We start from the raw sequence: 27,242 nt of genomic DNA on the forward strand, positions 1-27,242 counted from the left end.
TGCTTGCAAGATGTTCTTTATGTATTTTGCCTCTATTTTATACTCAGAACAGTTAACTAGATATCCAATACCTCGTGTATGAACTACTTACAGCACTTAGATTTTGATAATTGTGAGGACTCAAGAAAATTTCAAATATCAACATTATCCTAACTTAGTGTCCACAAGTCTTTGCCTTTACTGTATCGTTGAAGTTGGTAGTAAACACTTGCACATGTCTACATAGTTCAGAGGACTTGGATTGTATTATGTAGAGATATATATTACACATTTACTAAAAAAAAAAAAATAATATCTTACATTCTTGGAACAAAATGTGCTGATTATATTGAAATAGAGTGTACAGATTTAATAAACCAAACCCATTCAAGCCAGTTCTGGTCTGGCAAGCTTGCCCACGTTTTAGACCTTCTCTCAGGGTAGTCTTGCTTTTTAAAGCTTTACTGAAACAGTTGCTCTCATCAGTGGTGGTGACTATGATAAACATAATGTGGTGTAGAGAATGACTTCATTATCTATTAAATGGACCTGTGGAAGTTGCATGTATACGGGAATTGCAACTTTCACAGAAAGCAGTGGTTTGTTGGAGAGTTGTTGCTGTTTTGTAATTCATTACACAGATGTGTCAAAGTACAGTGTCGACTGGAACTACCAGGATGAGGCTAATGGGTTGTTGCATTTTTGAGATCAGTAGACTTTGCTCTCTAAAATACTGTTCTTGTTTTCTCTTGGAGCCACAGAAGATTTTTCTCTGGTTTTCGTACCACCATTTTTTTGTGCATAATATACTGTATGATTAGAAGTGGCATTTCTTTCATTGAAATTTCATTGTCTTTCATGGTAACATGGGCATATGATTGAAAAAGAAATGTATTTACCCAGACCATTATCTCTACATGTAAAGCTCATCTCATTGTTTTGCATGCAAATCCATTCTGGTCACATGACAAGGGATAGACTGTTTTTGTGTTGTTGTTCTTGCACAGGGACATTGAATCAGCACTTAAAAGGTCTTTAGTTAAGTCCGTGCATGATGCAGCTGATAAATTTGGCTCTTACAAAGCCATCGTGAATTCAGTCAAATCAGACTAGAAAAAACTCAACCCAGTTAACATTATTCTCGGTAAATATTTAAATCAAGATTATTTTGTGCCATATCATATGCCTCATACATTATCCTCACAGGAGAAATGCCTTGTGGTAATGTGTGATCTAAGGGGGGTGTAGGGCTTTTTGTCACCCAGTTCAGATAAAAAGCAAAGCTTTTTGTAACAATAGCCCTACACATTAGATTGTTTTATTTTATAATTGACATTTGTCACTAAATAATGAGGTAATTGGTCCGTAAAATTTCAATGATTGCGTTCAGTGTTGTTCATGAAGAAACAATTTACAATCTGACACTGAGGGTTTGTCGCAAAGAAAAAAAAAATCATTTGAAAGTCAGCTGTGAGCCAATAAAGAGAAGTGTCCGGCAGGCTTAAATACTGTCTAATGCCTCACATGTCAGGCTATTAAATGTTAAAGAATGGACAAAATTATGCCAAGCGTCTTGGAATTGAATTTGCATATGTAAGCCATCATTCAATACATAATTGTTTAAGATCCTGCTGTGTTGTGTTTTTATTTCTTTATGGTGAGGAAGGAGCACCTTTAGAGGTCTGCCACATTTACACACTGTACTTATTCATACAAACAAATTAATGCTAAATTCATAAACGTACTGTAAAGTGAACTGTTACGTCCTGAACTATGTGGAACATTTACATTTAGTCATTTCCACACTGGCTGCTTCATTAGCAGCTTTTCGATCGCTCATTTTGTCCATTATATTCAATAATAACCGTGGATCAGTTGCTCCGTCAGCCTACAGCGCGGTGTTTACATGATAGTACCGCGTGGTGTGCCTGAGCCCCTCCCCCCGCTCAGAGTGCCGCTCCGACGCAATGACGTCACAGATCACGTAAGTTGTTGGGCTGGAGAATTCGCTGCGATGGCGACGACGGCTCTGTGCTGGAGAGGGACGCAGTGAAGCTGGCCTCGGCTCGGATATGACTAATGTTTGTTTGATCGAGGTTTGTTTGCTGCTTAGTAATTGCACGGGCTTCGGATGAATCTTTGGCTTCGTACTTCTCATCACTCCTTTGACTGGTGAGTCCGCCGGTTGTGGTCGTTCCTCGGTGTGTTTTGACAGAGGCCTCCTTTTTGGGGTCCGCCCTCCATCTCATAACAACAAAAACAGAAAGCTGCGCTAGCTTAACCAGCTAATGTTAGCTAGCCAGCGTACTGGCTGCTCGGTGTTACAGATACCAATGGCAAACACCGAGTACTGTGAAATTGCAACACAACAGCGCACTGGTTACAAGTAAATGTTAATGTCCGCTGATTGCAATCTAAATATCCACTGTATAATGAGCGTTAGCTTGTTAGCATTACTTTACGGACGTGCTGTTCTTCATTAACTATTAACGTTAGCTAGCTTCAGAAAAATCTAGCTTAACGTTGCTCAAAAAGCAGAAAGAACAGCAATAACATCATGCAGCTAGTTACTTTTGTCTATTTACATGGGTAATTATATATCTGACCAACTATTTGCTTGACTGACGTGTTAGCCTCTGACTTTTTGTCTGGCAGTAGATGGGTTCCCCATAGTTAGCGTTATGTTGCAGAGCACTTAGCTTGCTAGCACTCATTATAAGATTACGATTCAGGAGTATTTAGGAATGGGTTTGGTGAACGATAACCTATTTGGAGTTGCCCGTGTTACGTTTGTTTGGGTAACTTGAAATATTAACATTTTAGCAGCGTTTTAATTGCTAAGTGAAGCCATGGTCTTAACTTTGTGCCAGCGGAATCTGATTTTTTTTTTCAGGCACGAAGTTAGCCGACACGTATGGTTTTAAGTGATCCTTAATCCTTTAGTGCCGTTGTTATGTTAGGGGTTTGCTACCTGTCTGTCAGCGTAGTCCAGCTAACTCTTCAGTCATTGCAGTTCACCGTCTCAATCAGTATTTCTTTTTCGAACTTGCTAATAAAAGTTAAGAGATTGAGGCTATTTGCTCGATAATGTTACTGCCTGTGATGCATGGTGGCCGGTCACGGGATAGGAGTAACGTTAAGGCTCTAAGGGGCTTAGCCTTCCCTGTGTGACTCTGAACTCAGAGCCAGACTGAGCCGTAGCCACGGGTCATGAGCCTGCTGCGGTAAACAGAGCCGTGTGTGTGGTAGATACGCTTTATCAGGTAGCACCAGCAGTAAAAGCTGGACTCCTCAGTTAGTGAAGTAATGACCTCCCCTCCCTGCTTCACACCACTCTCATTGACCAGGCGGCTCTTAGGGCCCCTCTGCTCCAGAAAGGAGATAACAATCTCATTGCGCCGGTGCAATGAGATTTTCGTCTCCTTCCTGCTCTTTGGCATCTTAAATGTTCGTGGGAAGGTGTGTTGAGGTCCTAAGTGGCTCATTCATTGACCTTCTCAGATCAGGTTTCAGTCTCTGCAAGAGTAGCTGACCTTTACAACTATTTGTGGGCCTGTATGCTGAGAGATCTCTAACAAGTTGCCTGTTTTGAATGGAAGTGTTAGGCTATATCACTTTATGGAACCATCTCTGTAAAGATACTCGAACATAAAGTTGATGTCTGTTCGTAAATTTGGTGAATGACCTGTTCCCATTTCAGCTGTACCCTGTGCAGGAAATTAACACCACCAGCATCACAAGTGTTGTGACATGTCTGGCTCTGCCATTCATGTGTATCTGACCAGGTATTTGGGAGGTTTGATCTTTGTATCTGCCATACCTCCCAGCGTCTTTTATTGACCTCACAATGTGGCAGTAGAGGTTTCGATTTACTGTTATGTATGGATTATTGGAGTATTTCTGAAGGTGAGCATTAGATGATCAGCTCACGTGACAGGACCATGTCTGTGTGCTGGCTAAACTGTTCAGTGCTTCAAGATCCGTCTGGCTTTTTTTTTTCCATTCCACAACTGAGTTTAAATGGTATCTCTGAGCTCACATGCAAGCCACTGTGACCACCAGTGCAGCTATATTTGCCAGGGAATCAAAAGAGCTTCTGTAGCTTGAGTGTCTCAGTGAAAAAGTCTGCTGTTTGTAAAATAGAGACAAGTTTGTAAGGAAAAGCAGTTGCTCATTATTTAGCTGCATGTTTGCCTGCATTTCCACAGATTTCCATGTCTTGCTTGTGAGAGTTTCGATACAGGATCATCAGGACTGCTCATCGTCCATTACCGATTGTCTGTGGTAAGTATCATATTACTGTTTTTCTGTGGCATTTTTAGGCATCTGCTGTTTCTCTCACAGTGTGGCCACTGGTACTTTTGTCCCTCTTTACTATATTTAATGGAACGAGCTAACTATAAGCTTTACTAAAGACCATAAGCCTGCTATTGCTGGCCAAGTCTTCCGTTATAGTGCCATTTAATGTAGAACTGATTTGCTAGTCAACATTTTGAACATGACTGCCCTACTGGGGGCTCACAGTCTCCTGGTCGATCATAGACGACAATGAGCTTTTTGCCTAGACCTGTTCCCTGAGAAAATATTTATATGTTCTGATGCGTGTGTGCATCACAAACACGGTTAACCACTCCATCCACCCACTGCAGTATTTTTTTCCTTGCGAGTTCCTTGAAGTTGTGTTTGCGTGCAGTCTAAATAAATCCAATGGAAGCACGGCAAATTAATGTAGAAAAAAGGGTGTTATTGTGGTTCATCATTTCAGGCATGCAACAAAGGTCCCTGACTGGAGTTGAACTGGGGACATTGTAGTTTGTGGTTTCCTGGTTGGTACCTTAACCCCTCAGACACCAGGGTGCCCAGATAACCCGTATTTACATTTTAGAACTATGTCCATCTCCCTGAGGGATGATTTAAACCTTAAAACTAAATGACAATTTTCAAGCAAACTGACCCTCCAAGAAGGTCCGTTAACACTTGTTTTATAAGATTCAATAGTGACCCACTGATGGGAACAACTGAACCCTGAATAGCCACTGGATGTTAAAACCAATCATTAATATCGATGCTCTCCCAAAATAAGTTCTGTCAACAAAAAGCAGTTTGACAATGTCCTTAACTGACCTGAAATTACTGCTTATAATGAGACACTGTCACAATAGCCAATATGGTATTTTGATGGTCATTCTCTTTCTATAAATGGTGCTTCATATTTTACAATAATGATCCCAGTGGTACTGGCTGCACAATATCGCACCTGAGGCTGGAGGAGGGAAAAGTAGATCGTAGGTTTAAAGGCTTAAAGATACCATATAAGATTTACATGTTTTCTGTCAGAAGCACTTATCAGCTGTCTGTGTTGTTCTTGTACAGACTGGTCCAGGCCGGAGTTCCTTGTTGGGTGACCCACACTCCTTCACAGGGGCCATGGTAAAGTACCATCACTTCATATATACTTTGGAGAGTAGCTGCTGTCTGTCCAGTGGCCTGGGTGCAGTCTGCAGAATGGAAACTCTCCATTGATTTTCACTTGTAATCAGCCCTGTTTTCCAGGAAGCAGACAGTTACACCAGCTGCAACAGTGTCAAAGGTCCTCCAAGGCTGCTGTCTAGGCAGGGCAGCTTTCAGTTTTCATTGCAGACATTTGTGTTGTGTTGTTGCATCATGACATAACCAGTGGATCGGATGTGTTGCCCGTTGAATCGTGTGTGTATGTGTGTGTTTTTTTTTTGTTCTTGGCATGCTGCGTTGTGGCGGCTGCCCCCTGGCTGGCCTCAGCACGCTGCTCCTCCAGCCGCGGCGGCTGTGTGTATCAGCTCGGCTCGTGCTGAGCCAGCATCCCGCAGGATGTGCTGCCACTGTCCGTTATCTGCCATCTCTCTCGACCACCTTAATCTTTCTTTGCACAGTGTTCAGACTAAATTCTGCTCCTGACCAAACACAGGCCATAGATTCCTGTCGATCTCTGTCAGCACAAGGCCAGATATTTTTTTTTCCACCACTTTGCCCTTTAGGAAAAATCCCTGACTCTGCTTGTATATCCATGCTTGGCATTCTCCACTGATAGGCATCCTCTGTGAAATGTGTTCATCTTGGACAAAACATTTGGTCCCGTGGAAAGCCTATAGACTGCTGGTGGTTTTTATGGAAAAAATGTCCATAATTTGAGTTTGTCATCCAAGAATTTGGTGCGGACTCTCCTTCTTTTTCTTGTGTGGATAAATTGCCACATCTATTTCCAGTTTTAAAGCACTGTATGTAATTGGCTTCTGTAATACCATGGCTTGTTGTACAAGGGGTGATTATAGTAAATTAGCCTGGGTTGCATATTACAGTGTGGGTGGTGAAGGATAAGACAGCCACACAAACCAGTATAAATGCAGCACTGTCAGGTTGGTTTTAAATCATGACACAATGTCTCATCTGTCACTGTGGAGGTAGGGACACTTCCGCCATTTTCAGATATTGTGGAAGCCAAACAGATGGTGCTATGGTCAGGAAAACCAAGGCAGTGAATCTGAGGAGTAATTCTCCTCACTGCTACAGTGGTCTTGTGCAAGGCTTTTAACCCTCCAGGTGATGTCTGCAGAGCAGCTCTGTGGTCAAAGCTGTGAATGCAGGTGTCAGATAAGTGTGTGACATTAGCAGGGTGATAAATAAGGAAATACTCAGCCAGTCTTCCCTAGGCAAGCATTTCAAAAGCCATGTTAAAACTAAAGAGAAGTATGTGACTGAAAGAAGGTCGTGGTTGTTAAAGTCCATTCTAGATCAGTAAATAGTTAATGGGCCTTTTCTCTGCAGGAGGAGGAGGGGCAGCATAGCATGGAGTGTATCCAGGCCAATCAGATCTTCCCCAAGAAGTCCCCCGTCCTGGAGGAGGAAAACATGCAGGTGAGGAAGCCTCTGCCCTCACTGCTCTCTCATGTTGTAAAAAAAAAAAAAAAAACAGTCATCTGACAGTTATGTGTAAATATGTGGGTGAGTCTCTTCTCTGTAATCAGTTACATAACCGCCCTGACACGTGACTTAAGCTCACTTTCATTTTGACCGGTCTCAAAAGCAAAGTGTCAGACGTCAAGTGATATCTGAGTCCCCCTGAAAATAAAAATACACTTTACATTCTGTCACTGTGAAAGATCATTATGCTCTGAGAAGATACAAGTCAGCACTTGTCATCAGCCAACTGGTCATTCTAGGCGTTTATGTTGTTCTCTATTCCTATTTATGCTTTCTTAGTGCTGCTGTGTTTTCAGTCATGCTGGTTACTGGTGTTTAAAGTGGTAGTTGTGTAACTTGGAAAGCTTAAATTTCATCAGCTAGTGCCGTGCATTACAGCAAAGCCTGCTGAAAATGACTGAAGAAGGTAGGCTCAAATAATCCAAACTGGAAAGGTAGTAAAGTTCCCGGTCTCTTGCTGTGTAAAAGGAGTGCACAGTGGTGCTGTAGTAAAAATGGTCAGTGTGTTATAGACACGTATAACACACTGACCATTTACAAGTAGTAAAATAGAAATGGTAACCATATCTAGTGAAATAATCGGTCATACCATAGCCGTATGTGCTTATTATCATCATCATCAGTGATCTTTGTGGTGATAATGTTTTATTGCCTGCTGTTGTTAGGTGCCCTTCCCTCAGCTGCACGGGGAGTTCACAGAGTATGTGGGGAGAGCAGAGGATGCCATCGTCGCGATGTCCAACTACCGCCTACACATCAAGTTCAAAGAGTCTGTTGTCAACGTGAGTATCTTTGAAAAGTGACTGATGTGCTTCAAGGTCAGATACGATTTGAGAATGTCTTTGACACAGCTCAGAATAACTGGAGAATGAAGTACATTGTCTGTGCTCGGGGCTGTGTGAGAGTATTAATGTTTTGTGAATGGGCCGAGCCGGGGCCATTGTGCCAGCGCTGTGTCGAGCCGGCCAGTCAGAGCTGATCTGCACTGGCAGCAGTGCCGCGTGACTCCTCATCACCTCTGTTTCTACACTCGCCTGCCCGTGTTGCTTTCTCTCTGCACTTGCCGTTGCCATGGCTGCAGTGATTCCAGAGGGGATGCATAACAGTGGTGCCCTCTCTCTCTCTCTCCCTCTCTCTTTTCACTACATTTAGAGAGAGACTAGCTTTGTGACCAAGCGTGCTCACTTGCTAAAGGATCTCCCTCACTTGCCATCGTGAAGATGTTCACTGCACTGTTTTCTTGTTTTACACAGAGCTTCTTATTCTCCTGCTGCCAGATTAGCTCCAGTAAATTTAGAAAAGTAGGACTCATTAAAACAGAGTTACACCACGTGTAAACATATAAATATATATATTTACACTCACAGTTGTACTGTATGTTCTGTATCCTGGACTCCAGGGTTGCACATGGTGATGGCACTGAAAAACAGAGTCTCAGAGACCATACTCTGTTGTTGCGTGCAGTGTAATATCTTTCATAATCTACTTAGATGCAATTTTCTGAATGTTTTTTTTTAAATTTACAAATAAAGTATTTGCCATTATTTGTTGATGAAATTGTTCCCTAACTGCCTTAGGAAAAGAATATGCTGTGTTCAGATCACCAAGCTGCTTTGATGCAGACATGAGTGCAGGAAAATTGTACAATGACAAATCACCATGTCGTGTTTAAACACTAATCATCATCTGTTGAAATGCAAAAAACTGGTGATATTCTGTAGTTTTCTTGTAGCCAACAAATCCCATGAAAAGGCCAAAAACCAGTGATGAATTGATCCCATCAGCATGTATTGTCCGTGTTGTTCAAAGCAAGTGAAACGCATCAGTGAGACACACCATTGCACTGAGTGATATGTTCATTCATCACCATGAACACGGACAGTGTCGTTTATTTGGAGTCAGTCCCACATACACTGCCCTGCTGCTGAAAATACTCTCCTCTGCACATAATAGTCCTAAATAACGCAACTATCTACTCTTCTTTAGGTAATGTTTGCTATGAACGACAGTTCTCATATGTTTTGGGATATTATTTAGAATCTTAGAAAATGAAAGTATGTTGTGATCTGATTTTAAAGATTTATGTCTTCAGTAGGATCCATGGGACTTAGGGTTCAGTGCTACAGACAGGGTGGACAAGTCAGAGAGAGACAGACTAACGCGTGGTTGATTCTGGACTTTTCATGGAATTTGTTGACAGTAAAACAAAATGGAGTATCAGGAGCCTGATCCATTAAATGATGGTAGAGTATCAGACCTCAATTCTTTTTTTGGTATTGATTATAATGTGTCTGTAGCACTGAGTACTGAAAGTGTGATGTACCCACATTTGCCACTGAATGTCTGGTCAGATTTATAATCTAATCCGTTTTGAGCATATTTTAGTTAATATTTTATTTGTGTGGCTGCTTGAGTTTAAACAGCATTTAACGCCTGAGACTTTTGGCTCGGTTCCAAAGCTCATATATGGAATAGACAATAGACGTTAAAAAAAACTGACTGGTTTATTCATTTATGCTGGTGAGTGCATCTATCTGAGTGTTTCCTGTTGCTGCTGGCTGCCCGTCACGTGTAGCTGGGCTTAATTGGAACCCCAATGAGCCTCTGGTTCCTGGCTCACAAACCACCTCTCTGTGCTCACATCAGACAGAGCCAGCGTTCTCCTCACACATATTTGGACGTGTTGACGAGGCATTTGCATCACATGGCAGAGTTGTCAGAGCTGACAAATCAAGGGTGGGAGGTGCTGGAAGAGAGCGAGAGGCTGTTAACAAGCAGCTCAGGAATTTTGATGGTGGCCAGATTAGGGATGTAGATTAGAGGGCAGGAATTAAATTGCGGTAGCAGGATGCTCGAACATCCGGAATGTGTTTCAATGGCAGGCCCAGCACAGACAGAAAATAGCTCCGAATCGACATCCATCACTTTCGTTATTGTTCTCTCTGTTCTGTTTTTGGATAGAGTTGTTGTTGTGAGGTGTCAGTAAGTACCCAGCAGAGCTGCATGGTGTGGAGTGGTTGACTTTATAATTTGTTTGTGCCTGTCTGTTAACTAGCCGGTGCCTAAAGGAGCAGAACTCTGCTTGTTCATCCTGTTTAACTCCAGGTGCTGGACTAAAGTAGACGTGAGGAAAAAAAAATATGTGGGGAAAAATTCATCCACACAAAGCCCTCAGTCTGCCAGTCTTTTAATACAGCAACACAATCTCCATCGGACAGTAACCCTGACACTGCACTAATGTACTGGGAGCTTGACCTGCTGATGGCTGGCTGTCGATCATGCATGGCTCTGGACTGTGTGTGAACAGCAGCTCGAGCCACACCTCTTTCTGAAAGCCCACTGTGCTGCTGAAAAGTGTTCTTGATGTAGCTAATTAACAGAGCTTAGTCAAAAGCAGCATAGGTATTTCCCTGCAGTATTCAAAATATGCTCTTTAGTCATAAGCACATGACAGTTCTGTACTTTGGATGGTATTTGCCTATAAAAGATAAGACTGTAGCTCTGAGCCAAAAGGGAAATGCAGATACAAGCTCTTCAGGATCTAGTATCGAGTGTTTTTGTGCTCCCATATGCAAACTTAAGAAGATTATTTATATTAACAGAGCTCAGGGAGATGTGGTGTGATGTGAAAAATTAATGGAAATGTGCCTGGACCTTTGCGCCTGTGTGGCTTGTGTATTGTTAGCACCATGTGCCTGAATAGTTTTGGTTATAAAATTAAATACATGAACTCAAAATGTGACTGATCCTTGGCATGAAGGGGTTTTACTGTGTTGACTACCACTAATTTGCTAAGTGGATTGTTAGTTGCAGTCTGTCACACCACTTGTACTGACTGCATGGGTTTGATTGGTACAATTTCAGTATACATGTATATATATGTATGTATATATGTTTGTGTTTTGCTGGATGTAGATTTAATGTTCCCTCTCTTTCGCTCCGCAGGTCCCTCTTCAGCTAATAGAGTGCGTGGAGTGTCGGGATATGTTCCAGCTCCATGTCACCTGTAAGGACTGCAAAGTCGTCAGGTATGTCCTGCACTCTAAAGCCTTTTGGCTGTTTGTTAAACGTGTAGGAAACTTGATTTAGAATCATGTTTCCGTGTCTAGTTATCAGAAAATATGACGTTCTGTACAAAGCATGTGATGTACAGAAAACAGCAATAGTCAAAAACCACCAGAGGCTATTCTGACTTTTCTCACAGAAGTCCATACAAAAGGTTTAAGGTTGCTATGGCAACAGGCAGAGACGCGCCAGCCACTTTTTGCAGCTGTAACCGTGAAATATGTGTAGGTGAAACATACGTGCACTGAACTGTTAGCTAGCTCAGTCTGTTTGGAGTCCTTAAGTCTGCTCTGCACACAATTCTCATGTTTTGTCATGTGGAAGAAGCTTTGTAGAAGTTTTGTGTTAAAATATTCAGCCTAATGTAAACTCAGATTTCACCTGTAATAGTTCCTTACAGAAGTCAGTAAAGTCACAACGACCTGCAATCACACGTCAAAGGTGACGCCTGGGTGAGAGCGGTGTTTGACAGAACACTGTCAAACCGCTTTAAAACCCAGTTAGCTTGTAAGAGCTACTTGAATGTCTGCGTTCATAATTAACACCTTTTTGGACGGTTCCTTATGAGTTTCCTGCCCCTTCACAGAACACGAGTATGGGAAACCATGCCTGATGTGATTGTAATATCAGACATTTTGTACATGTGTGCTTTACACAAACAAAGGATAACAGGTACTTGCTTGATTCTCAGATATCTGTATTGCAGGTATGAATACTGAAAGGCTCTTTAGAGTACCACCCTTGCACTCTTATACTATTTTATAGCCTGATGAAGATGTAACACTGGCTGTTGTGTTCCCACGTTGCTTTCCCAGGTGTCAGTTCTCCACCTTCGAGCAGTGTCAGGAATGGCTGAAACGCCTGAACGTGGTAGTTCGCCCTCCCTCTCGCCTGGAGGACCTCTTCTCCTTCGCCTTCCACGCCTGGTGCATGGATGTGTACGCCGGAGAGAAGGAGCAGCACGGCGAGCTGTGCAGACCAGGTACCCCACTGTCTCCTACATGTCCTCACATAACCCCAGCAGGATGTCCCCCTGGTCTTATCAGACATCTCTGCTCTCTCTGAAGGCGAACACGTGACCTCCTGGTTCAAGAACGAGGTGGAGAGGATGGGCTTTGACACTCAAAACGCCTGGAGGATATCTGACATCAACAGCAAGTTCCGGTAATAGCAGCTTTCATTCATACATAGCCTGCTGCTGTGTTGATTTCCATCGCTCTGAGCTAGAAGACGGATCTGTCCTTAGCTTTCATTGGTGTCCATCACAAGTCAGTGTGTGTGTGTGTGTGTTGGATAGTGGGTGGTTGTGTTATTGTACGCCACTGGTGCTGCACCCTGGGCAGATAAGAGCCCAGCCCAGGATTAGGTGTCTGTATACAGAGAATTTTGTTGAGCCGTCACAGCCCTTTGGTGCTTTCTCCGTCTCTCTCCTTGTTTAGCCGTCTCTCTCTGTCTCTCTGCTCTGCCAGACTGTGCCCCAGCTATCCTCAGCAGCTCCTGGTGCCAGCCTGGATCACTGACAAGGAGTTGGAAAACGTGGCAGCCTTCCGCTCCTGGAAGAGGTTTCCTGCTGTGGTTTATAGGTTGGTTTGTTTGTTTGTTTTTCCCTGAGCTCTTCAAACCAGAAGGTGAACTTGTTTACAGCCACACTGTAATGAAAAGCTTCCTTATGTGCTGATTGGCCTTTTTGTTTGTGAAAGGAATGAAACCATCATCAGATAAAAGTTTACTTTGGCTGGGACAGCCAAAACATACAGCTAACTGCTAATAGATAGCTCCCTCCAGGCTACGTTTCTGTGTTTGCTTCTGTTCAGAATGTGTCGCCACCACCAAACCTACTGACTTAACCAATGACATACAGTGCGTCATGGCTGCAGTGGTTGCTTTATTTATAGCGAACAGTGCTTAAGAGCCTTTGATCTTTGTTTTTGGAAAATTGCTCCGACCAGACATGTCAGCTTTGTATTCCTGTGTTTTGCACTGCTGAAATAAATATGAGACAAAAGTTTGCTTTGGCGGCTGTAAATTTACTGAAGCCAGTGTTTCCCAAACTCTTTGCCTCATGAAAACAAAAGAAACTCTGCTGTTGCCCTTTTATAGATCAGATGAGGTGAGGGCAGCTTAAACAAAGAATCCATTTTTTTAAATTGTTTTTTTAGAGTTTAAATTATTAGTTGATCATTTCTTTGGTGAGCAAAAAGTCAAAAAACAAACTGTAATGTTTTACAAGTTCATTATGGATAATGGTAAATGTCTACAGCTCTGTATGACTTCTTACTGTTGCACTGAATAGTGTTTTCTAATATTAGAGGCCAAATAAAGTGAACAGCAATAGTCTTTTCTTAGGGCAGTGGACCGACTGTGTATTTGTCTTGTGGCTGACACCTCACACAGGCACCTGAGCACAGGAGCTGTGATCGCCCGCTGCGGTCAGCCAGAGGTCAGCTGGTGGGGCTGGAGGAACGCTGATGACGAACACCTGGTCCAGTCCATCGCCAAGGCCTGCGCCGTGGACAGCAGCTCACGCAAACACCTCCCCAACGGCACCTACACCAACGGCTCCGACCTGCCTGATACAGACTTTGGTGAGCGCTCGCACTCAGTCAGCCTCACTCCCTGACATACTGTATACACAGACACACACTTCCAGCTGAGCACACACCTACCGCCACACACAGACAGATATTTCCACGCTGAGGTCTTGCTATCTGCAAGAATTTACATCAGACACTGTTGTGCAATGTGACGTGTCAGGGCTTGTCTGAAGCAGCAGGTTCACACACACAGATCACAGTAACATGTTATGTCAGACAGATTCTGAGGAATGGGACTGAATGCTACGTATTCACATCTTAATATTTGGAATTTGGATTGATTTTGATCGTGATAATGATCTGAACCAAACCCTCCAGCCCTGGTTTCACACAGCCTGAACTGCAGTTGTAACTTAGCTGTGTTTTGTGTCTGTCTCAGAATCCTCCATGTCCAACAGCTCAGAGGTGGAGACGTTGGTCATCCAGCCCCACAAGTTACTCATCCTGGATGCCAGATCCTACGCTGCTGCTGTAGCAAACAGGGCCAAGGGGGGAGGCTGTGAATGCCCAGGTAGGTCCTTTCAGCTCAGTCCGGTGTGTGCTGTAGATTCAGCATCTCAGTTAAATGCAAATGCTATTGTTGCCTGTGCTAAAATTAAAAACCGCCTCTAGCTTTTGTTTTCTCTCTCTTTTTTTTTTTTGACCATTGTTCTCCTCCTGCTCCAGAGTACTATCCCAACTGCGAGGTGGTGTTTATGGGCATGGCCAACATCCACTCCATCCGCAAGAGTTTCCAGTCTCTGCGTTTCCTCTGCACTCAGATGCCTGATCCAGCCAAGTATGTTTTTTTTTTTTTTTAATGCCTCCAGCAGTGCCTCCAGCTTTCCTAGTCACAACTCCACAGCTCTGCAGGCGAAAACTATTAAACCCAAAGCTCTCAAGCTTTGCTGTAGTAACTGTAGTAATCACAGCTGTGTTTTGGCCTTGGCCATACATCTGTGCCTGATTTAGAAAGCATGGCCCAACCCCAAGTGGAGGATCTCTTTCCTTCTGCACTTCCAGACTCGATGCCACAATGAGGTGTAATTGAATCACTCTGGCTTAAGAGAATGTTGTTGAAAGTGGTTAGAAGATCAAATCAGAGGACAAAAACAGACACAAAACTCCTCCTAACTCTGTGTCCTGGCTTCAGTAAGGTCGTACAGTTCAGTTCCACATGTTGTCATATTCATGAGCTTCATTATTTAAAGTGTCTTGTGCGTAAACTCTATGGTATTTATGCAAAACACAGCAGATTATACTGATTTCTCAAATTTACTGTTCATTTTCCAGGATTACATCACTGTACCACTATACTGAGTAAGACCAGCTGCTGAGCTTCACTTCACAAACATCAAATAATGTATAAAAGTATAAACCTGTCTCTGTCACAGACTCTTTGAGTTTATAGAAAAGACAAACACACCAATAGTGCTTAGAATATGGACCTAGATAAGATAAAACAAGTAAAACATTTACTTGTAATTGAAGTAGGTCAGGGTGTATGCATGTCTCGCTCTGGTCACCAGTGTAATGTGTAATATTACATGAATATTATCCAGACAGGCATCGTTTTTCTACATGTTACTTAAAATGAAGAAAAAGGCAGATCTTCACTTCACCTGGACAGTTTATGACGTGCACATGCCAGGGTTTTAAGAAAGGCAGAACTCCACTGCGACTGCTCTTTCTATGCCGTCGCTCAGACACTGTTGGAGCAGAGCGAAGCAGTCCCTACTGACAGGCTGGTTATCAACGGGCACTCCTGATAAAATCTGTGCCATGACTTTACTGTGCCATGACTCTGAGGCGTGTGGGGTCGTCTGATGTTCTTGTTCTGTTGCTGTTTGTGTGCTTGCAGCTGGCTTTCTGCACTGGAGAGCACCAAGTGGCTGCAGCACCTGTCCCTGCTGCTGAAGGCGGCGCTGCTTGTGGTCAACGCCGTGGATCGAGACCACAGGCCCGTCCTGGTGCACTGCTCTGACGGCTGGGACCGCACGCCTCAGATCGTTGCTTTGTCCAAACTGTTGCTGGACCCTTACTACCGCACTATTGAGGTATAGATGAAGACACCCCCCCCCCCTTTAGTTCCATCCCTGGACTTTGTTAGCATTTATTATTTTGTAGACATGTTCCCATGAAAACTCAATAATAATGATGATGGATATCATGTTGTAATTCTGATATACAGTGCAGCTAGGATTTAACATTAATAGCAGAAAAACTTTATTAGTTCATTTTAATTTGACATTTGTTTTTACTGCTTTAACTGTCAACATTGTGAGGCAACGTTTCATTGGACGTACGATCTTGTGACATCTTCTTGCAGGGCTTCCAGGTTTTGGTGGAGACCGAGTGGCTGGACTTCGGCCATAAGTTTGCAGACCGCTGCGGCCATGGAGAAAACTCTGAGGATCTGAACGAGCGCTGCCCTGTCTTCCTGCAGTGGCTGGACTGTGTTCACCAGCTGCAGAGGCAGTTTCCCTGCTCCTTTGAGTTTAATGAGGCCTTTCTGGTGCGTACCAGTGGTGGAAATCAAACGCCGTGATTGTAAAGTCTTCTTCTTAGATCCTGAGATTAGACACTGCAGAATGTTTTCATCTACAGAAGTGGAAATGGCATGCGTCCGATTCAAGTGTATTCACATTCCATTTCTGATTGTGAGACGCTGATATGCAGTTACAGTCTGGGTTTGCTCACGAGTCGTACGAGGAAACTCCTGTCATCTCTGCTCTCATTATCATACCTGAAGTGTCTATACAAGTCTCTACATGTCAGCTTGTGTGTGTGTGTGTGTGCAGGTGAAGCTGGTGCAGCACACCTACTCCTGTCTGTTTGGCACGTTCCTGTGTAACAGCGGCAAAGAGAGGGAGGACCGCCATGTTCAGGAGAGGACCTGCTCGGTGTGGTCGCTGCTGAGACCGGCCAACCGCACACTGAGGAACATGCTGTACTCCTCACACTCCGAGACCGTATGTCCTCTGTTTCTGAAGCAATATTAAAAAAGTTTTACACAAACAAGAAGGCTGACTGAAGTCCAGAGAGACAAAGGGTAAAATGAAAAAAATGCGTTTAATTAAGAAAACATGAAGACTCCTCGGGCTCCTCGTATCCAAATCCTGCAGGTCCAAACAGCAGAGTTTTCAGATGCATTATGGGAAAGATGAACCGTAGAGCCCTGTATTTCATAATATCTTTTTGGATTTATTGTTAATTGTTATGTTCTCAGACTTGATTTAGGAGTCTTTTTGCCACCCCTCTGAGAATTGCATTTTGTGGTTACTGCTGTTTTTGTGTTTGCATTTCTCTGTGTGTGGTTGTTGTGGCCATAACTATTCTTGACTTAGCATGTGTGGAAAGTCATACTGACAGAAAACTGCATTCAGATGTTCTTGTCAAATCTTACTCAAATATTCATTTACCCAAGTTTTTGTTTTTTTGTTTTTTGTTTTTTTTTTAAGATTTGCTTCCAGAATATTTTTCTATCCTTTTCTCTCCTGTCTCCTGATCATGTTTGGAGCTAAGTTTGCAGCTGTTGTTTGCAGGTTCTCCACCCGGTCTGTCATGTGCGCAACCTGATGCTGTGGACGGCAGTCTACCTGCCCAGCTCCTCCCCCACCACCCCCTCCGATGACTCCTGCGCCCCCTACCCTGTGCCCGGTGCCAACCCGGAGGATGCACCACTGGGCAGGTGAGCCTGGCGCGCTGGCACCCGAGCCCCCCTCTCTTCCTCCTTCATGTAAGATAAACACAGTCCAAGACTCCCACATCTGGAGAGGCCCGGCTTTTCAATTCACCTGCTTAGAGACTTTGCTCTGCTTGGGCCCTCACAGTCACAGATATTGTTTTATGCTCTGCTTATCTCGTGTCTCATGACAGTCATACCATGATTGGAGGAACAGGAAGTTGTTTCGTTTTAATGTTGACATAGTTTGACAGCTATCTCTGGGTTAAAGAGAACGAGTCTGAGTGCTTCTCTTTCATTATGTTTGTGCTGCATTTCTCTTCTGATGAGGCTGATATAATGACTAAATGTGCAGCTTCAGATTGAGTGTCAAACACACTGAGCTGTTGTTTATTTAATGAAGAGCAGTTTCTGTGCATGACTCCCGTCTCTTATCCTCTTCAGATGTACGAAGACTCGCTCCTTTGACAACTTGCCCAGTGCATGCGAACTGGGAAGCTCCCTGGCTCCTAACCGCCGCTCCAGTGACCCGAGCCTCAATGAGAAGTGGCAGGACCACCGGCGCTCTCTGGAGCTCAACATGGCAGTGGGGCCTGAAGGAGGGGGGAATCAGGATCAGGAGGTGCGGTCTAATGGAGTGGGGCCTTACCCAGACGGAGTGGACTCCGAGCTGGACGACAGCCCGCAGCCCCGGGGCTCACACGCTGAGCTTGGACAGGGAGCCTCTGCGAACCCAGCAACAACAGGAGACAACGCAGAGGAGGCTGAGCTCTCAGTGGCAGTGGGCGTGGCCGAGGGCCAAATGGAGAACATTCTTCAGGAAGCCACAAAGGAGGAGGCGGGAGTGGATCAGAGAGAGGGAAGTGCTGCTGTCACCCGTGTCATTAATGCTGCTGACACAGAGGTGGAGAGCGAATCAAAAGCTGAGGACGAGGACGAGTGTGCTAAGGTCAACGGGACTGAGATGCAGAGTGAAGCATTTGCTAATGGTCTCCGTCCAGAAAACGGCTTAATGGAGCCTGAGGAGGAAGGTGAGTCTGTTCCTCTGCCCACACAGACAGCAGAGGAGCTGGATCGGCAGGCGGCTGAGGTGACTCAGACACCAGAGGATCTGGTGAAGCAGGACGGTGAAAACTCGCCTGTACCACCGGAGGCTGCACATGGACCCAATGAGTGTGGCTCAGGTGGGCCAGAGCAGCCTGCAGCCCACAGAACTATAACTAATGGCTTTGTGGACAGGTCACCTGAAGAGCCAGGTGTGGATGAGGAGACCTGCCCTGACTCTGAATCTGACCGCGGTGTCTCTGAGCCGGTGGAGCAGGTGGATAAGAGGGCCTCGCTGATGGAAAGCTCCACAGAGACTTTAACTGAAGAGGCCTGCAGCAGGTTGGAGCTCCCAGCACAGCCGCCTGTTTGTCTGAGCCGTCAGCCCTGCAGTGACGGCAGGAGCCAGCCGCCCTGCTCCAGGAAAGAGAAAGGGCTAGAGGCAGGCGAGCACGGCTTTATCAGAACTTTAAACGGGGGCACCAAGCGACCCTCTGTCAGTGCCTTTCAGTCTATGAGTGCTGACCTCAACAGGGACGGGCTTTGTAACGGCGACGTTTCTGACGGGGAGCCCTGCGGAGGTCCCCACTGGGCCAAAGGGAATGGGGAGCGGGTCCCTCTGAGTCGACAGATGTCCCTAGCAAGTTGTAACTCCCTGATCCTCCATCCTCGGGGCAGTTGCTCCCAGCACCGCTGGTGTCACGCCCCGCTGGGCCGGGCCGCCATCAGCCCAGAGCAGCCGTCACGCAGTCACCTGGACGACGACGGGCTGACGCTGCACACCGATGCCATCCAGCAGAGGCTGAGGCAGATCGAAGCCGGACACCAGATGGAGGTGGAGACTCTGAAGAAGCAGGTGCAGGAGCTGTGGAGCCGCCTGGAGAATCAGCAGCACACTGGCTCCCACAGGATCAACGGAGACATGGGAGACGAAGTGGTAAGACACTGACGGATTTACCATGAGACTGACCAACCTGCTGATCTGTTTACAGACTAAACTTAACCTTTAAGTTGAAACTGCAGCCAGATCCATTTGATAACATTTGCTGATTGTGTGTCTCCCTCCATGCAGACCTCAATGACAGACTCGGAATACAACCTGGACCCCAACTGTTTGTCTCGCTGCAGCACAGAGCTCTTCTCAGAGGCCAGCTGGGAGCAGGTGGACAAGCAGGACACTGAGGTGAGCAGGCGGGCTGACCTCAGGATATTTACTGGGGAGGAAGGAGCAGAACTCTCAGACCAGCGGCTGTGTTTATTTAGAGCTTGTGTTTATGGACTTTAGATCCGTGCTGATGTGCTGCTCTGTACATTACAGGTGACCCGCTGGTACCCCGACCATTTGGCAGCCCAGTGTTACGGCTGTGAGAGCAGGTTCTGGCTCGCCACCAGGAGGCATCACTGCAGGTAAAGACTGAGGCCTGTCGAGCTGCAGAGGCTCAAACCTTCAGTCACTCACTGACAGCAACAACTCTCTGTCCCACTGAGGCTTAAAGAGATTTCCTCTGTTTAAGCTCACTCCTCTCCTGAGAACAGCTTTCTTGTACTCAGATACATCCAGACCTGGTCTAGATTCAGCTGAGGCAGTGTTCAGTTCACTCTTGGTATCAGAATGACTCTTGAATTCTTCCTGAGTAACTAGTTATGATGGTTATGTTGGTATGCAGGTTACTAGCATGGCAAGATTCCTGTTTATTGTCCTGCCTGCTCTGTTCTACACATCTGAATAGAAGCAGCGATTTGATCTCAGTGTGTCTTAATATGTTTTGATTTGAATCAAATCAAAATGATTGATGATTAGTTAAGCAAACCGTACTTATGGCTTCCAGGCTCTTCCTGTTCTCTCATTGGACGGCCACTCCTATGATTTAGAATCATCAAGTCGTGGGACAGACTTTAAAAACTGGTTTAAATCAGTGCAGCAGAGGCTCAGATTCTTTAACTTTCAGGCCATAATAGGGGTCAGAAACTACCTTTCCCATAGTGCAGCTTGGCTCCCCCTGCCTGGTGAATACATCTACAGTGTGTAACGCAGGCTTTCTGTGCTGCTCCGTTAATTCAGAGCCTGTCATGGTGACGGGCTGTTAGATCGATCGATTGCCTTCAGTGTTTGTTGGAGCGTGTCCATTCAGAGTTTCCTTGGAAGCATCATGATATCTTTTGGTGCTTTGAAGTGTTTAACAACAGATTAATGAGGTGTATCTCAGCTTGGTATTTCCTCTGCTGTTATCATTTCCTCATATCACTCTTGTCTGCTCGCTGCCTCCTCTTCTTCCTGGTGGGTTGGATCAAGTTAATCACTGAGTGGCAGAGATTTTAGCCAGATTCAGTGTTGGACGTCCACTGCATCGTCCAGTGTGAGACAGAGTTGTAAAGAATAATCTGTAGATGTTTTCTCAGTGAAGCGTTTGTATCTAACTTAGGCTGTCTAATGTTTTGTTGCTTTTGTTAAACTGACACACATCTTCATCAGGAAGTGTGTTTTAGTGTGTTTTCTCCTCTGTTCAGTCAGTTCTTATCCATTGTCTGCCCCTCTCCTCCTCTACAGTGGCAGGGAGCCTGTCCAGGAGGTCTGGTGAGATCCGGCTCCCCTGTCCCCCCCCTCCCCTCCCTCCCACCACCAACCCCACCCTCCAACCTTTTAACTGGACTTCGCTGCACCTTCCTCATCCTAATCCTTATCCTTATCCCCCCTTTTCTCCCTGCCCTCCCTCCCTCTCTCCCTGCCCTCCCCTCACTTGCTGCATCTAGTTTCCCCTCATTGTTTTATAGTTATTATAGTAAATTCTCGGGGAAATCTGTCCTCATCTCTGAGACATATTGACTTGAGTGTGCGTCCTGCAGAGCCAGTGTGTTTTCACTCAGCGGTTTGAATTGGCTGTGACCTGTGCTGTCAGTGGGCCAGCTGTGTTCGGTCGAGGGCTGATTGTTATTTCTGCTGAAAACTTTAAATCTTAAAAAGAAAACAAACAAGTAAATCTGTGGATTTCCTCAGCCTCAACCCTCCTCCTGCCATAGCTCCACACCAGCACCCCACCCTCCCACCACCCTCAGCACACACCCTGGCAGCATGCTGCCCCACAGCCAGCCCCCTGCATCTCACCCCCCAGCAGCAGCAGCAGCAACACAGCATGGTACTGAAGGCCACTCGGTCCACCTGGTGGTGTAAATGTCTGGAGACTCAGAAAGAATTAGATGAGTTTTTAAAATGTCTGCTCAGGGTGAGTAACGGCAGGTAGAAGGGACCGCTGTGTGTCAAAGTGTGTGAGCATGGCCTTACATCTGAATCTGAGCATGGGTATCTGACCTGCCTTCCTGTTCAGTGTTGGTAACTTGTGTTTTTAATGGGCTGAATATTCAAGTGAGCACTGCTGAGTGTTAGAGCATCTCTGCTAACCTGGCATGTAGTCACACAGCACAGCAGAGTGGGAGTGGAACCAGGAGCAGTGTGGCGAAGTGGAGGTCTTCACGGCTCCAAAGTGTCTGTGGGAAACCAACCTGAACCAGATGTACAGAAACCAGTTTTCTAAATAAAGAGACACCCAGTCCAAGGGGACAAAGACAGACACGCAGACAGAGACACAGACAGCAGCGTAATGTGTCCACACTGACAAGCAGCCATGGTAGAAAAGAGAAGTAATGAGAATAATAATGATAATGTTATAAGAACTAAACCAGATCATTGAAGCTAAAATATTTTTAATATGCTCTGAAGACAAATTTACATAAATAATTAAAGGCCAATCAGCCTCTTACACCCACAGTAAAACATTGTGGGGGACAGACAGAAAGTTTTCTGATCTGTTTAATATCTGTGAATCAAACCGTGAAGACCTCCAGTGCAGAGCTCAGGATGAAGCACTCAGTGCTTTGAGTTTCAGACCTGCTTTGCTCCTGTGTTATCCTGCGTCCCCGCTGATCCGGTTCAAATCAGACACAGCAAATACAAGACAAAAAAAAAAAAAAAACAACAACTCCTGAAAGTTTGTTTGCTCACAGCAGACACACTTTCATACCAGGGTCCTGTTCTTCAGATGTGAGCTCAGTAATCCAGGCTGACACGGTCCTTTTAACTCCTGTTAACTTGGTTCTTCAAACACAGAGATTTGATTCGTTGATCTTATGTTGAATAACGGGCCTGATTGATCATGTGATCGTATCTGTAACTGGCAGATGTGTTTCAGAACATTTTTTTACTGCAGCTGCTCTGAAGTGACTTAAAGAAAAATCATAAAAGAGGTTATGATTGAATTATTTACACACCAGTCTGATGCTGGGCCGGTATCAGCACTGACTCTGAACAGTCAGAGTCCTCATTCAACACAGAGTCTGTATCACTGTTATCAGAACACATCCATTACCTCAGCAGTGCTGTGAGACTGGAAACCATGAGCTTTTTTTATTTATGATGCAGAATTAAATTTCACAGATTTCAGTCTTTAAATGACAAGTTTTGGTCTTTAAAACAAAAATGTCATAATTAACTTTCTGGTTTGTGGTTCAGTCATTCTAATAACAGTCAGACACAGTTGGCTTATTCTTATCTTATTTTAGGTAAACAGATTGTTTTGCTTGTGAAATGAATATGTTCTCTAATATCATATTTACTCAATATGAACATTTGTGTGTTGTGTCTCTAAGGGCAGGAGACAAAACAAGTTTAACTAAAAAGTCTTAAAGACAAACTTTAAACCAGAGAACTCAGATCCAAATCAAGCTGCCTCAGTTTCCCACATATGAAGAACAGAGCTTTGGTTTAAAGGGAGTTGAGTCACATTTAAACTCGACCTAAAAAGGAGACGTGTGGTAACTGTAGGTGTAAAGTGGCTCTGTCTGATAGTCCAGCACTGACCGGTCTGTGTCTCCCCCCCCCCCCCCCCTCCCCGCCCTGCCTGCAGGAACTGCGGTAACGTGTTCTGCGCCAGCTGTTGCGACCAGAAGATCCCAGTGCCAAGCCAGCAGCTGTTTGAGCCCAGCCGCGTCTGTAAGACCTGCTACAGCAGCCTCCAGCTCAGCTCGGTGCCCCTGGACCTGGAGCTGGAGAAACCCATCACAGCCAGCTCCAACTGAGGCTCAGAGGACAGGGACGGGAGGACGGGAGGATGGGATGGGGTCGGGCTGAGCTGCCCGCCGCTGACCCAGGTGCACTGCTGAAGAAGAGCACAGGAGCTACACAGAATGTCCCATGTACTTTATGTGTGTGCGCGGCAGCATATGGAGTTTCGTGTATATACAGAGGATGACGTGACGGCGGAGCTGAATGACGTGTTTTTTTTTTTTGCGAGATGCCGAGCGCTCTGAACAGTGGGTGTGCACAGGGGTGGGTGGTGAGTGTGTGTAAGTGTGTGTGTGAGAAGAAACTGCACATTCGCCACACAGAGGGTTTGTGGCGGTGATGGGACAGCACTCCGAGGCCAGAGGAGTGAGAGTGGACATCCTGGTGCCTTGGACCAGGCAAGGAGAGAAGGTCGTCTCACTGTGTTGCTGAAGTCTCTTGGAGGACTTTGGTCCATTGAATCTGCTTTCCCCGCTCATCCATACTTCTTATCAGACTTCTACCTGCCATCATGGACTTCTTCTTTTCACTGCAGCGATGTGGAAAATCTCCTGGCGATCAGGTCACAGTCCCTCAGCATCAGAAACGATTCTCACACGTGTGGTTTAGGGAGAAGCTTAAAGGGTCAGTTCACACAAATTACCAACAGAAGCTCACGTCCTCTCTGACCTGCTCTGGTATCATCTCAGAGATTTCTGCTGCCAAACCAGGACAGTGGAGGTGAATTGAATTCAGGGCCCAATGTTACATATTTAAATTGCTTGTTTTCTCCAACCCACAGTCCAAGATGCAAAGATGAGTTTAATAACACGACGACGATTATTGATCCAATTTTATAAGTGGACTGTTCAGTTTACATGTGGATGTAGGACTGCTCACGATTAGCAAACTGACCACAACAATCCACAGACCAGTTTATTGGGTGAACTGACCCTTTAACAAACTGTGGGCTGAATCTCAACTCGGCGGGTTTGCTTGCTTTGGTTTTGGTGAGTTTTTAATCAGCTTTTCACACAGAATGACACATACGTGTGTGTATAAGTACAGTATATACAGCTTGGCATGTAAATACAAAACAGACAAAAAAAAAAAAAGAATTGTGACGTTTGGAGTTTGTGTTTCTGAGTGTGTTGAGATTCAGCCCAGAGAGCAGACTGATGCTGAGGCCGAGGAGTTTTCAGAGCCTTGCCTGTGTGACCATTAACTAAACGCTGTTAGGATGCTCACACTGTTCTGTTCTTCTTTTCAGTACTTATCTCGACAGCGAGGAGAGTAAATTATTATTATCATTTTTTTTTAACAATCAGCCATGTGAGTCTTACAGCAGGACTTGTTAGTGATCTGTAGAAAAGGCTTTAGAACATCGGACCCTTTAACAGCTGACGGCCGCTCAGCGCTTCCACACTGACTGACTGTTATTCCTCGTCCGCTCTGAGCGTAGACTGATGTGTTGTGGCGTTGTCGGTTTGTGTCAGACGGCAGACGAGCTGCAGGTTGTCTGTGCCCGACACAGACTGACTGACTGTGTAATCTCTCCTGTTAGCCATACCTTCATGCCCTTCTCTCACAGCAGCCCCCTTTTTTTTTTTTTTTTTTTTTTAACCCAGCAGGCACTGGGAGCTGGACATCTCACTTTTCAATCCTTTGCTGGGAATCAGAAGTGAAGGTGTGAATTTGACACATTTAAATTTTTCCATGCTCACGTTCAAAAGACATGTTTTCTTTCTTCTTTTTTTTTTTTTTTTTTTTTTAATGACTATTATGATGACGGCGGTCAGCTGTGACCTCACTTGTGATTTCTGCTTTGATTGGCTGAAACGTGGCGGAGAGCAGCAGCAGAAAGGGCTCTTGGCGTTTTCCTTAAAGTCTGTAACTCCACATGAAATCTGTCAGAGAAGCTTCACTGAGACGCCCCCTCTGCCTAACACCCATTCAATGACCTTGCACACACACACAAACACACACATATTTTTTTGTAAAATAAATGAATAAAATAATATATTCAGATACCTATATAGCATTTAAGAAAATGTATGGAATCCTTGAATAGTGGCTCACTTAATTAGTCACCAAAAACTTTTTTTTTTTTTAAATTTCTTTGTTTTCTTATGTTGTCAATTGCAGAAAAATACCTATATTTTACGACCTGTTGAAGGTAACAGGTGTTTTTTGTTGTTTTTTTAAATAGAGAAGCAGGGTTTCCTGTTTTGATGCTGCAGTGGTTTTCTTCCCTTTTAAATGCGATCATGACTTTGATTTTATTTATTAAGGTTTTGTTGTTGAATTGCTGTTTTAAAATCCAGACAATTCAAATTGCCACAGGATAATCAGTGTTTGTGGGACGGGGAGAGACAAATGCTTCTGATCCGTGGCTACAGCGACCCCCGTCATTTCTGTTGTGTGTTGGCCAACCGCAGCGTTGAACGGTGGATCAAATGATTTTTCCCAATCGGGGGGGGGGAGTCAGAGGTGTCATCGAGCATCATGTGACCTCTGACTATCGCATGTCAGAATAAAAGAACGAGTTTGTCTGTAGCCAGCGAGGCGTCTATGCACTGAGAGAAACGTGGTCCAAAACAAGCAGCCTGAACCCAAAATAAAAGCCCCCCCGACTCTCACACACAAACACATTTACTCCACCAAAACCCATCAAACAAACAAACACTACCTCTACTTTGTACACACACTCGTTCATGCACACACACATTCACACTGAGCTTTTAGTTTTGTTTCCCAGATTCACGGCATCAAAGAATGGCCTTTTGTTGTTACTATTGAAAATCTGTTTTGTTTCTGTTCCTGTTTGTCAGCTGGAGCATCAAAGGTACAGCACATGGCCGCAGACTTTCATTTTAACCACGATCTTCTTGTTGAGACTGCCAAGCTTTTTTTTTTTTTTTTTAATTCCTCATCCAGCTCGTCCTGTCAGCAGAGGACCTGCCTGTGCTCCTCTGAGCAGCGGGTCAGGTCGTCGCTGTGGTTCTGCCACGCTGACTGACACAGTTCTGACTATCAGAGGAAATACATGAAAATAACTGTGACTGACAGCAGACTGTTGAACTGTGCTGCAGCTGTACCTCTGATTCCTGTTGGCTTTTACTGTGGTGGTAGTAGCAGATGATTGAGGTGTGCAGTGGTCAGAGCAACACCAGGCTTGAAGTGTTTTTCTCGCTGCCCTCCTGTGATAGTGGTGAACGTGTTTAGTTCAACAGCTCGACCTTTAGGTTTTGAAACAGAACAGAAAAAAAAAAGAATAGTTTGCCCCTGGTCGAAGAGACGCTGTCATTTCTGTAAATTACTGGTTTATAAAACACTCAAACAAGTGATGCCATCACAATAAGAGTGATGCATTAACTGACCAAACCTTTGTGATGGTCCTGCTGCAGAAAATGAAAGGTTTGGTTTGACCCTGACCAGCCTCTGTCTAAACCAGCTCTCAGATAAAATGGACAACTGATCTGGAGTCAGTACCCAGACTTTACATCTCAGACTGTTATGTTGATACAAACCTGGCCTCTAATGTAAGATCAGGCTCCTGTTAACTGATGATTTAATCCAAGGCTTCACACTCCTCTCAGACTTACGTGGCTGTGTCCTAAATGTTGAAAGAAGATAGTTTGCCAACACTTCATAATTCATGTTGTCTTAAATACAGACTATCAGATGTCAACGAAGGACTTGATTAGAAATAGAGGACTAGATGAGACGTGTAATTTCTCTTTGATCGGTCCAGTGTGAGGCCACGGCTCTTACAGCGTCTCTCCGTCGTTTCACCACCGTCACAGGCAGGTAGAGCACCAAGCTTGTCTTGTTCAACAATCCATGAATGTGAATTGTTATTTAAAAAGGAAAAAAAAAAAAAAAAAGAGGCTGCTTTTTGCAC

At 44.7% G+C, this 27,242-nt stretch overlaps 1 protein-coding gene across 5 annotated transcripts; it reads left to right on the forward strand.

Moving 5' to 3' along the window:
* Positions 1-2,000: 2,000 nt before the first annotated feature.
* Positions 2,001-27,206, forward strand: mtmr3 (myotubularin related protein 3). 5 transcript variants are annotated; one of them, XM_041041593.1, is made up of 22 exons: positions 2,001-2,151; positions 4,188-4,263; positions 5,353-5,409; positions 6,781-6,870; positions 7,602-7,718; positions 9,898-9,918; positions 10,882-10,964; positions 11,817-11,983; positions 12,069-12,165; positions 12,471-12,584; positions 13,396-13,586; positions 13,975-14,106; positions 14,262-14,373; positions 15,436-15,631; positions 15,904-16,089; positions 16,376-16,546; positions 17,120-17,265; positions 17,704-19,240; positions 19,376-19,486; positions 19,622-19,710; positions 20,852-20,878; positions 23,202-27,206. In XM_041041593.1, the coding sequence occupies exons 3-22, from the start codon at positions 5,407-5,409 to the stop codon at positions 23,371-23,373; spliced, it is 3,762 nt and encodes a 1,253-aa protein (XP_040897527.1). In that variant the 5' UTR covers positions 2,001-2,151; positions 4,188-4,263; positions 5,353-5,406; the 3' UTR covers positions 23,374-27,206. The 5 variants fall into 5 exon arrangements, with proteins under 5 accessions (XP_040897527.1, XP_040897530.1, XP_040897529.1 ...); XM_041041596.1 differs by lacking the exon at positions 20,852-20,878; XM_041041595.1 differs by lacking the exon at positions 9,898-9,918.
* The last annotated feature ends 36 nt before the right edge of the window (positions 27,207-27,242 follow it).

Source organism: Toxotes jaculatrix, chromosome 7 (genome assembly GCF_017976425.1).
Source record: "Toxotes jaculatrix isolate fToxJac2 chromosome 7, fToxJac2.pri, whole genome shotgun sequence".
Lineage (NCBI taxonomy): Eukaryota > Metazoa > Chordata > Actinopteri > Toxotidae > Toxotes > Toxotes jaculatrix.

What these genes read in the sequence shown, in the direction of transcription:
- mtmr3 (XM_041041593.1), top strand. An exon ending in TCAAAGAGTCTGTTGTCAAC is followed by an intron (nt 7,719 to 9,897) that starts GTGAGTATCTTT and finishes GTTTTTGGATAG; the next exon opens with AGTTGTTGTTGTGAGGTGTC. An exon ending in ACTCCTCACACTCCGAGACC is followed by an intron (nt 16,547 to 17,119) that starts GTATGTCCTCTG and finishes TGTTGTTTGCAG; the next exon opens with GTTCTCCACCCGGTCTGTCA.